General features: G+C 60.2%; 2 protein-coding genes across 2 annotated transcripts in view; one reads left to right on the top strand and one right to left on the bottom strand.

The window, feature by feature from the left end:
- Positions 1-302: 302 nt before the first annotated feature.
- EPB42 (erythrocyte membrane protein band 4.2) lies at positions 303-6,773 on the top strand. The gene is made up of 13 exons (XM_019539553.1): positions 303-413; positions 990-1,175; positions 1,755-1,997; positions 2,370-2,488; positions 2,728-2,850; positions 3,237-3,414; positions 3,783-3,921; positions 4,154-4,257; positions 4,353-4,595; positions 4,806-5,123; positions 5,301-5,458; positions 5,780-5,913; positions 6,543-6,773. Exons 1-13 carry the CDS (start codon positions 404-406, stop codon positions 6,703-6,705), a joined length of 2,118 nt encoding a protein of 705 aa, XP_019395098.1. The 5' UTR covers positions 303-403; the 3' UTR covers positions 6,706-6,773.
- Positions 6,774-7,112: 339 nt separating this feature from the next.
- Positions 7,113-11,436, bottom strand: part of CCNDBP1 (cyclin D1 binding protein 1) — a 4,535-nt gene continuing 211 nt past the window's right edge. The window contains exons 2-10 of the mRNA XM_019539550.1: positions 11,312-11,385; positions 11,139-11,220; positions 10,892-10,988; positions 10,543-10,616; positions 10,195-10,271; positions 9,339-9,592; positions 8,913-8,973; positions 7,914-7,960; positions 7,113-7,512 (exon numbers count right to left, since the gene is read on the bottom strand). Coding sequence (XP_019395095.1) covers positions 7,404-7,512; positions 7,914-7,960; positions 8,913-8,973; positions 9,339-9,592; positions 10,195-10,271; positions 10,543-10,616; positions 10,892-10,988; positions 11,139-11,220; positions 11,312-11,385 — 875 coding nt within the window. The 3' untranslated portion in view covers positions 7,113-7,403. The remainder of the gene's footprint in view (positions 7,513-7,913; positions 7,961-8,912; positions 8,974-9,338; positions 9,593-10,194; positions 10,272-10,542; positions 10,617-10,891; positions 10,989-11,138; positions 11,221-11,311; positions 11,386-11,436) is intronic.

Genomic DNA, 11,436 nt, shown 5'->3' with positions numbered 1-11,436 from the left:
CCTGACTGCAAGGACTAATATCCTGAGAAGCCCCTTGGTCAGTTTTCCAACTGCTGTAAAATGCTCGAGTGGTGTAAATAGAGCCTCAGGCAAACTCCCATGTTCTCCCTCCCCTGCTGCGCAGCTCCTCCAAACAGGCTGCCCCTGCACCCCCTCCACCCCACAGACACACACGCATGGGCTGATAGATAAAGGAATCCCTCTGGCTTCTGCACAGCCAGCTGGCAGGATAAGGGGCCATGAGAGGAGACAAGTCCTGCCCCACCCCAAAAGACTCACTGCAAACAGACAGCATAACCAGGTCTGCAGACAAGCCCTGTCATTCCCAGCAAGAACAGGGAGACGGGGCGACATCCAGGGAGGCAGCTCGGGCGCTCCCGCAGGCAGAGTCAGGGGATCAAACATGGGCCAAGGTGAGCAAGGCAAGGCCTCGGCAGTGGAGGACCAATCGCTTGCGAGGCTTCTGGGACACACTCAGCTCTGCCATGAGCGGGGAGGGCAGGGCCAGCCCTGCGAGGGCACAGGCCAGGACACGAGTGTCCTTAGGGGCCAGCAAATGCAGGGGGACAAAAGCCCCCAGAGCTGCTGCGGGTCGAAGCATCGCCAGCAAGCACGAACAGGTGCAAGAGGCACAGAAGCTGAGAGGTGGACGCAACAGCAACTCTTTGGGTCCTCAAACCACACCCAGGAGCGCACAGCTCAAGGGGGCTTGCAACAGCCTCAGGAACAGGGCAAGACGGGCTTGCTCCAGGACTGCAGCCAGAGAGAGGGGCTGCTGCCTTCTCCCCACGCCTACCTCAATGGCATGGCGCTGGGCAGCGTGGCTCAGGCAGTCCCTGGTCACTGGACTGTCCTGCCCTGGCATTGGGGAGGTCGGAGACATCAGTAGCGTCAGAGACTCAGAGGGCAGGAGCTGCAGGGAACCCCCAAAGGAGGCAGCTCCCAGCACCTGCTGCCCTGACTTCCCTGCACCTCCTCTTGCTTTGCAGCCCTGCACATCGCCAAGTGTGACCTGCAGGTGCCAGCGAACAATGGTGCCCACTGCACCGCAGCGATCAGCACCGAGCAGCTGGTGGTGCGCCGGGGGCAGCCGTTTTCCATCGCTCTGCACTTTGCAGCAGAGGTTCACAACTACCTGCAGCAGCTGAAGAGGGTCTCCCTGGTCGTGCAGACAGGTAACACCCAGCAGACACCATGGGCCAGGACGGTTGAATGCTCAGCACTTACCACCTTTCAATCAAGACTGGCTGCCTTGCCCAGACGCTTGCCTCAGGCACCTGGGAACTGGCGCAGAGACCCCAGGGCCTGTGCCGCCGGGGGCTTTTGCAGCCAATCCGCCCAGCTGCAGGCAGCAGCCCCAACCCTTGTGGGGCAGATCACCCCTTATCTGCCTACGTTCCTCACCACTGTCAGAGCCAGGAGGTGGCACAGCCCCTGGACCTTGGGCCTGGTCCAGCCCGGCCATGCCCTTGTCTCAAAATCAATCAATGTGGGCGACAGCACCCAGCATTAGCAACCCCGTGGGGGGGAAGGGGAGGGCAGGGCCCCAGGGAGCACAGGAGCCGCTGCGGCCAGACGCGTGCACAAGGAGGGCAATGGCAGCTGGGCCGGGCCATGGGTGACAGCAGTGGGAGGCACCACTGGGGGGCCAGGGCCCAACTCTGCGCCCCCTGCACCGTCAGGGTCCTGATCAGTGCTGGGAACAGACGGGCCTGGCCTGGCCTGCACCTGACCCGCTGTGTCTCCGGCTGCAGGGCCCCGGCCGTGCAAAGCGGATGGCACCCTCGTGCAGTTTCCCGTCTCCAGCCTGGGAGACCGCAGCGGGTGGAGCGCGGCCATCATGGAGCGCGACTCGCTCTCCTGGAGCCTCTCCGTGACCAGCCCAGCCAGCGCCGCTGTCGGCCACTACACCCTGCTGCTGCGCATCCGCGGCACGCGGCGAGCCACCGAGCACCCGCTGGGGACCTTCATGCTGCTCTTCAACCCCTGGTGCCGAGGTAGGTGGGCAGCCAGAGGGCCACGCTGGGCCAGCCATGTCACAACAGCAGCTCTGAGCGCCCCTGCCAAGAGTTTGGCAGAGCCATAGCGTTTCCTTTAGCTCAGCCTTATCAGTCAGCTGCCTGGGGTATAAGGGAGATGCCAGAGGCCCTTCCTCCAGACACAAACCCAAGTGGCAGGGACAGGTGCCAGCTGGTGCTAAAGCCAGGACAGGCAGGTCCTGCAAGCAGGGACAAGACCTGCAAGCAACCATCTCCTGCCCTGCCAGCACTGGTGGCACTGCTCTGACCCACTCCCATTGCCGGCTGCTAGACCTTCGCTCCTCCTCACTTGGGGGTGGTGAGCACCTCCTCCCACATTTTTTGTCCTAGATGACAGCGTCTTCCTGACCAACGAGGCGCAGCGGCAGGAGTGTGTCCTGAACCAGGACGGCAGCATCTACTGGGGCACGGAGAGCACGATCCAGGTGCAGCCCTGGGACTTCAGTCAGGTGAGCCAGACTCTGGGCTCGGCCCCCAGACAGAGGACGGGGGTCTCCCACATAGCACATGGGACGGGGAGATCTCTGCCCCCAGCCCCTGGCAGCTCTGTGCAGCCTGTAGGAAAGACAAAGACCCCTACATGCCGTTCTTGGAGTACGGGCTCTGACCCATCAGTGGGGGGGCCGGGCCAAGCAGCCTGGCAGTGGGTCCACGTGCCTCCCCACGAGGGGTCCTGCTCTTGTTTCAGTTTGAGGAGGACATTGTTGACATCTGCTTCAAGCTGCTGGACGTGGGCGCACGTTGGCAGCAGGACACGGACCGCGCCAAGCGCGGTGACCCCGTGCATGTCTGTCGCCTGGTTGGGGCCATGGTAAGGAGAGCGGGGTGGGGTGGGGTGGGTCACGCTTCCCTCGTGGGCGAGACCCAGAGATGGGGGAAGGCCCAGAATCTGTGCGTGCCCAATTTGCTGCCATAGCACAAGCCAAGAAGCACGTCCGCCCACCCACCCCATTTCCTGCCCTGCCCCTGGCCCTCCTTTGCCCCGGGGCCCCCACACCACCCGTGCTGCTGGGGCAGGCAGCATCCCACGCCACAAGCGCCGGCACCACAGCCTGCCAGGAGCTGCCAGCTCCCCTTCACAGCTCCCACCCCAGCGCTGCGCAAAGAGGACAGTAGCAGCAGCAGCCGGGCAAGCCACCGCGCCGGGCGCCAAGCGGTGGTCACTGCTCAACTCTCCCATCTCCTTTTCCCGGGAAGCTGAACTGCAACGAGCTCAGAAGGGTCCTGACCAGAGGCTGGACTGCTGAACGCCGTGACGGGACACCCCCCACCCAGTGGCTGGGCAGCGCCCCCATCCTCCGGCAGTGGGCAGCAGAACAGTGCCAGCCCGTGCAGTACGGGCAGTGCTGGGTGTTTGCGGCCGTCGCGTGCTCAGGTACCGCAGCTGCTGTCAGTCCGAGAGCCACTGGCTTGCGGCTAGAGCAGGCCCCAGCAGCACCTCTGCGCTATCCCCGGCTCCTAAACCAGCTCAGGCCCTTCTCTCAGCCTCCTGCGAACGGCCATGCAGCGCCTCAGCAACCGGGTCCGCAGCCACGCACCCCTGGTCTGTATCCACCCGGGCTCGGCCCGTGATGCCCAGAGTCCCGGCTGTGGCAGGGAGGGGGGGCACAGATCCTCCCCCGCCTTTTCCGAAGGAACGATGCTGCTTGCCGACAGGGTGCCCGCCCAGAGGAACCCGCTCCTCGGCCAGAGGGGAGGGCAGGTGACTTGCCCCTCACGGCTCTTCCTCTTCTCTCTGCACAGTGCTGCGGTGCCTGGGAATTCCCACCCGTGTCGTCACCAGCTTCACGTGGGCCCACGACACGGGTGGCCAGCTAAGCGTGGACGAGTACTACAGCGAGAATGGGGACAAGGTTGCGTACAATGGCAAGGCCAGCATCTGGTGAGGAAGCCCAGCTCACGCTCGAGGGTGCAGGGGCAGCAGCGCTGGGTCAGCCCAGAGCCCTGCCCCAAGGCGCCAGTGCCCCAGACCTAGGCCCAGGGGTGAATCCAGCCTGCCCCCCACTCCCCAACCCCTGGGGTGATGCAGCAGGAAGGGGCAATGGCGTGGCCGGGGGGGACCCTGAGCCTCAGTGCAGCCCCCCAGTGCAAGCGGGTGCCCTCATCTCCTGCAGGAGCTTCCATACCTGGAACGAGTGCTGGATGGCGCGGCCAGACCTGTCCCCAGGCTACGACGGGTGGCAGGTTTTGGACGCCACCCCCCAGGAGAAGAGCGGAGGTAAGACCCCAAAGAGGCTCAGGGGCAGTGGAAAAAAAGGGCAGCTGCCGGCCCCCTCCCCTGCCCACAGCGAACCTGCACGCTCCTCCCCACAGGCCCATCCAGCTGTGGGCCAGCCCCGGTGCGTGCCATTAGGGACGGCATCCTGGAGCTAGACCCCGACATTGCGCCCCTCTTTGCGGCCCTGAATGCAGAGCACCATGTCTGGGTGCAGCGGCCCGATCGCAGGTTCCAGCGGGCAGCCAGCGGCGGCCGCTACTTGGGCAACAGCATCAGCACCAAGGCGATGAGCTGCGATCGCTGCCAGGACCTCACGCACCTCTACAAGTTTCCCGAAGGTAGGGCTGGGGTTGGGGGACCTTGGCAGCCATCTCCTGCCTAAGGGACCTGCAACAGGGTCTTGATGGGCTGCCCACCTGCCCTCGAGGATTCAGTAGCCTCCTGTTGCAAGGAGACAGAGACAGTGGTGTCCACTGGTCTGGGAGACATGTACTACACTTGCCCAGTGACCCCACTGAGCAGAAAATGGTGTTTTTGTAATGTGGCAGGGTCTCCTCAGGCAAGAGAGGTGCTTGAGAGAGTCCACAAGAAGACAAGCAAACTGGAGGGAGCCAGGAGCAGAGAGACAGATCCTAGCACCCTTCTTCCTGCCGAAGACCTGGCTCTTCTGCTCTTCGTCTGCATCCAGTCCAAGAGCTCCGTGCTGCTGGGACAGGACATCCAGCTAGCCGTGACAGTGGCTAACCGGAGCGGTGGGGAGAGAGCCGTCTACCTGGTGCTGGGGGGCCAAACTTTTCAGTACGATGGCACCCCCATTGCACAGCTCTGGAAGGAAGAGCTTCAGTTCACTCTTAGAGATAATGAAGGTAAGGATGGTTCCATATGTGTGCGAGCAGCACAGCTCCAGCCCCTGCCCTATGGCAAGGATAAAAAGCACATTTAGCACCAGCACATGCTGGACTGGTAACTTCCAGCAGACTCCAGGCTGAGGCCAGACAGACCTCATCACTGACTCGTGCCTGCATTTTGTGACTCTGTTCCAGAGAAGACCCTAGCTGCCCAGGTGCCCTACTTGCAGTACAAGAGTGCGCTGGGAGACGGCCACCTGATGCTGAGCGCTCTGCTAAAGGACGTGGACACCCTGAGTGTGCACTTTGCACAGGAAGAAATCAGCATCTGCAAGCCCCAGCTTGCCATCAAGGTTTGAACTAATGCAGCCATTGCTTGCCTACTGCAGCAGGCGCCAGCGCTGGGAGCATGCTCTCTTCCCGCCAGCACTACCCTAAGATGGGCCCGGGGGAGGGAGCAGACAGGGCTGACCTGCGCACAGCTACCCCATCCATGCCCTGCTCACCTGCCTGCAAGAGTGTGAAAGACAATGAGCAGTGGGAAGTGCAGGGGCTGCAAAAGGAGCCCGAACGGAGGACTTGCCAGTCCAGGGGGGCAGCAATCTCAGGCGCCAGAGCCCATGGAAGCGTCTTGTGCAACTTCTCTGTCCCAGCTCATTGTCTCCACTCCGCAGCTCCCCCCGAGCGTGATGCAGTACCAGCCAACCACAGCAGAGATCAGCCTCCAGAACCCCCTGCCTGAGCCCCTGGAGCAGTGTGTGCTATCAGTGACAGGGAGAGGACTCATCTACAGAGAAAGGACATACAGGTAAGGGCACCCTGCCCCTGCCAAGCACAGTAGCCCGCTTTCAAAGCTTTGGAATAGGCCCGAACCAGGGTAAAGGCCACCATGCTGCAGAGGTGGCACCTACTGTCATTCATAGCACCCAAAAGTGAATGAGCCTTGGGGCTGGCATCACTGGCACCACCGGGGTGGGCCCCATCGCCTCCGGTTCCGCTAGCCAGAGATGATGCCACGGTTCCACTCCCATTGGACCAAAGAGAATATGAGAATGAGAAGCTGCAGGACAACCCCAGCTGTGGTGTTTGTGGAACAGCCACAGCCACAGGCCCCAGCCAGTGAGAGGAGGCAGGAGTCCAAGGGTAGAAGCAAGGGGCCAAGGACAGGGACTAGACAGACATGTCAGCATGAGAAGGTGGCTCCAGGCAGCTGAGCGAAGCTGTGCAAGCTGCTGCGGCACCATCAGCTGCCTCTCCAGCTGCCAGGATAGCAGGAGCTGAGCCAAGCCCTGCTCACAGGGACACTTCTCCACCATGTGCAGCAGTAAGGACAGTCCCGCCCCCCTCCTTGGAGCAGCCCCCCTAATTCTCTGCCAGGACATGCCAAGCCTCGCAGAACAGCTGCACCATCCGAATAACTCCCCTCTTGCCTTTCAGGTGCGACACTGTGCAGCCCAGCAGCAGCCTGCACATGCACATCCCCTTTACTCCCACACAGGCAGGGACCAAGAGGCTAACTGTGCACCTCAGCTGCACCCAGATCCAGGACATCAAAGGCTACAGAAGTGTCAACATTGTGGCTGCCCAACCCACAGCTTAATGCAAGCCGGCAAGAGCCCCTACCACTCACACTTTCCAATAAAGCCACATTTGAGCTGAGTGACTGAACTGCTGTGTGACTGCAATGGCCTGTATGACGCCCCATTCGCAAGCCCATACCTCTAGGCCCATCCCCAGGACACCTCAACTACTAAGGACAAAGGCACTGCCCTGAAATGTGAAGGGGAATGTGCTGCATCCCTTAGAGCTGCACTCAGCTCCCATGGGGCCAGGGAGCTGCTGACCCAGCAAACAGCATTTTCCACTGTATGCTCAGGGAAGTGGGTGGCACTGCTGCTCACATCTGGGAACAAGCTGGCCCAGCCAAAGCTGGCAGGACAAACCCACAAAAGATGCCAGGGCCCTTCCCCTCCGCATACCAAGCCGTCTCCACGCAAGAGGCAACTGCATGAACCCAGTTATATTTTATTGCTCTTTCTGCCTTCACGGCTAGCCCGAACATCAAGCAGGGACAAGACCCATTCACAGCATCCATATACAACTCCACGTTGTCCCGTGTCTAAGCTTTGCTTTGGCAGCTGCTAGAGAACGTCAGCGAGCCACCTTTGCTTTTGCAAAGTTCTTCGCAGTTGGAAAAGCTCCTCACTCCAAGCGCCACTCTCATATCTCACTCCCTTTGCTGCAGGGAATGGCCAGATCCACCTGAGACCCTGACCACAGCATGTGGGGACACAGGTATCAGAGTTCACCCTGTGTGAAGTCCTTGATTTTGTTCATGTTGTGATCTACTGCCCCAGTCAGAAACAGCACCCAGCCCTCCTCCGATGGGGGGCACGTATGGCTTGCCCTGCAGGTGAGAGGGAAAGCATCAGGAATGGCTTAGGGGGAGCCCTAGGCAACAGACCATCACATGCCACGCAGCCGTCATGACACGTGACTGGTGCAGTTCCCGCAAGCCCTCAGGACTGGACAGAGGCACCTCCTACCTTCTCCACAACCAGAGATTCATCTTTGAATCCCCCCAGACACACACACAACTCTGCCCCACCACCCAGCTGTCACCTCTCCCACTCCCCCACGCTACTTGGTGATACTGGCGTGGTTCCAAAGACGGATACTTGCAATCCAAAAGTGCCCAGAGAAGTCCCATCTTCCAGGGCTGACTTGCCTGTTTTCTAGACATGGTCAACTATCAGGAGAGGCACCCGTACACCCTGCTCTTGAGAGGGCCCAAAAATTCACACTCACCTTGCAATTTCTAGCATCTTCTTCAGGACAGAGGCAAGTTTAGCTGCCTAAGGAGAGACCGAAAGGAAAACAACCGAGTCAGCCCAGCCTGTGTCTGACTTGCCTGGCTTCAGGGGAAGGCGCATGCTACCTCGATCCAGGCTCCAGCACAATTAGAGTAGGTTTAGTTCAGGGGTGTCAAAAATACAGCCCACGAGACAGAACCCTATCATCTGGCCCCCAGTGCTGCCCCTCACGAGCTGACCCACATGCTGACTGTGGTGCTGGCTCCAGCCAGTATGGGATGTGCGCTGGATCCAGCCCACAGGGTGGCCCTGCACCACTGGTCTGGCCCATGGGGCCAGGTGAATTTGACACCCTGGTTTAAGTTCACTAAAAGATTTTAAATGCTACTGTGCATCTTTCCAATCTACTTGTTCCCAGATGTATATAGACCAAAACAACTCACAAGTAAATGAACGATCTAGTGAAAGAAGTGCATCGTTCACTATTTTAACGTATGAAAGTAGAAATCTGCTTTGCAAACACAGAGCTATAGAACAGCTTAAGTGACTGCACCCTCCTGCTTAGCACCCTAACAAGAATCAACTTTTCTGTAGAAAAATAAAGAATACAGATGCAGAACAGATCAGATCTAGGTGCCGGCTGGCTCATTCAGATCAATCCCCTTGCTGACACAGAAGGGTACTCCTCTCAGCAGACAGCTTTGGTCCAGCTGCCGCAGGCACCACACACAGACATCTCTGAGCTGTACAGCTGGGATAAGGACCAGCAGAGCTTTTCAACCCCCGCTCCAGATGGGCCATGGTCCTTTGAGGCAAGGACCAACACGGTTTTCCTCAGGTTGCCAAGGGGGCCCCACACCAACCAGCTCTCCTCGGCTAAGGGAGTTACTTTGTAGACCTCACAGATGCCGGCCCCCCCTTGGATGAGCTCTGCTTTCCACGGGAGCCAGGCCAGGGCCTCTATAAACGAAGGCTGAAGAACAGCAGAACTTACATTGAGGCGCACAGCCAGCTGGTTCATGGGTGGATACATGCTCAGTGCCAGCTCGTCCACACTACGGCAGAACAGAAAGAGCAGTCGCTACAGGCAGGGGACCCCCTGGCAGTGCCACCACCAAGCACATGGCCCAAGGTGACACCAGCCACCTACTGAATCGCCTCTGAGAGCAAACTGGTGCTGCCAGAACCCATGCTGAACCTGCCTGAACACACACTCCCTTGCCTTGCAGCCAGGGCATCACTCCGGTTCCCCAGGCTGCCTCCTTGGAACTCTTTCCTGCCCAGCCAGGATGACTCCTGCAGCCCGTCCCACAGGTCCCAGGCTCCCATCACCAGCTCAGAAGGCAATGCAACCCTTGTGAAGATGCTGCTTCTTACACAGCACCCAGCAAGACACAATGAAAGGGAAGGGAGGATTCACCTGGGGCTGATCTCGTTGGCAATGTCTGCAAGGTCATCCAGCTGTGCGACATGTTCCGGTGTGTCTGCTTTGCCATGAGCCTTCACTGCACCCAAGACCTTCTTCAGGCAGGCTTTGGAGGCCTTCATCAGCCCCATGCAGGGGTTGAGCAGCTTCCGGTCAGCCTCGGACCAGTAGGTATCCCTATTGCCTCGAGAACCCAGCTCCTCATCCTCCATGACATCCCCATAGGGGTCACCTCCTTCAACCTGAGCCTGAGGACACAGGCACGTCGGGATTCTGGAACCCACCTTCTGCCCCAGACATGATGAGCAATCCCCAGCATACACCCAAGCTTCCCTCGGGATCCCCCAGCTCCCAGGTTTCCAAGGCCATTGCTGAGAAGGCTTCTGTGTAGGAGACTGATATGGAAGTCAGTTCCTCCCTCAGGCAAATCCAGGACGCCAAATGCCAAGAGCCTGCTAGTAAATCTGATATCTTTTATTAGGCCAACTATTTTATTAGTTAATAAAAGATATTGGATTCACCCAAAGAACCTTGTCCAACTATGTCCTTAGACCAGCAGGGCTACAACCAACACCCCTGAAACAAGAGCCTGTGGGAACACCTCTTCCCACCAGCAAACAGCCCCTCAGGGACAAGCCAGGGACACGAGTTGCAGCAGCCCTGTATCAAGCTAGAACCTGAACACGCCACAGGGGCCCCTGTGTGGGGCTGAGCATCCGGTCCGAGTCAAAACCAAAACACAGAAAATGACTGGTTTGCCCAGGGCAAACTCATTGTCTGCTGTCACTGCAGCACTACTGCAAAGCCCAAAGCTGACAGCTGTCTGTAGAGAGGAGTAAGGGCCTCTTACCTGCTCCATCTCCTTCAGGGCATCCTTGACCACATCCAGATACGTGGCTACAACTGACAGGACGGCTGCCTGATTATCTGCACGCAGAGGCCAAAGGGAGGTGAGCGGGCCTGGGGCTGTGCAGACCCCTGCCGTCTCCCCAGCATGCACCGCACTCCCCCACCTCCCTACAGTCACTCATAGAGCCGCAGCGTCACCGCATCAGGTAACTCAGCTCCCAGGCCCAGAGAGGCTCATGCGGCAGGGGCTAGCCTCCTAGGAGTCACCTGCTCTGCTCCATCTCAGGGGCTACCAGGGCCAGTCCTGCTGCGAGCAGAGCTCTGCGCTACTTGCAGCGACACCGCCTACCTCGTGGCAGGCTAGACACCTGTTCGCATGCCTCCCACACACCGCCAGTTGATATGAGCTGCTCCTGAGACAAACTGAAATGGAAAAGGAAAATCCCTCAGGGCCATGGACCCATCATGACAGAGGACGGAACAGCACCTGGCAGTTGGCTGCGAGAGTGACCTGGCCGCACAGACTCCCACCTCCGTCATGAGACGTCCAGCCCCAGGCTCCCACCCCGCCCTGCGCGCATCTCCACTCCGCCTTCCTAGGAACGCCTGGTGACGGCGCACGAGGCCTCCGCTCTCCGGTGCAGCTGCGACCTGCTGCGAGGTCCAGCTGGGGCAGGGCAGGGGCGGGGCAGCGTTACCTCTGCAGAGTGGTGCTAAGGATTGCGTCTGTGAGCTGGATCGTTCCCTCCACCACCTCGGCAGTGGCATCACGCACCATCTTTCGGAGAGTCGTTCCTGCGAGAGGTTTAGAAGGAAAAGGCTGAAGGCTGGGCCACCGCACCAAGCACGGCCCTGCTCTGCAGGACCCCTTCTGCCCCACGGCCCGAGCCTGCCCCCGCGAGCACCCTCCCGGCTCCTTCAGGAGGGTGCGAGCAGCCGCCTCACCTCGGTCCTTGGGCAGCCCGTGGTAGGCTGCGGCGGCCGCCAGGACGGCATCCCGCACGCCGGTGCACAGCTTCTCGCAGTCCTGCAGTCGGGCGAGGGCGGAGGGTGAAGGAGGCAAGGGGCAGGTGGGGATCGGCGGGGTGGGGACGCGGCCCGGCCCCGGGGGCACCCACCTGGGCGGGCAGCGGCCCCGAGAAGGCCAGGCTCAGCTTCGTGGCCTCCCGCGACGTCGCCTGGAAGCTCCGGGCTGCGCAGCCCCAACCGGGGAGACGCACGGTCACACACCCGGCCCCACCCC

The sequence above is a fragment of the Crocodylus porosus genome, unplaced genomic scaffold (genome assembly GCF_001723895.1).
Source record: "Crocodylus porosus isolate Cpor-Errol unplaced genomic scaffold, CroPor_comp1, whole genome shotgun sequence".
Taxonomy (NCBI): Eukaryota; Metazoa; Chordata; order Crocodylia; family Crocodylidae; genus Crocodylus; species Crocodylus porosus.
Note: the sequence above shows the minus strand (reverse complement) of the source record. Positions and strands in the feature narration are given on the sequence as shown.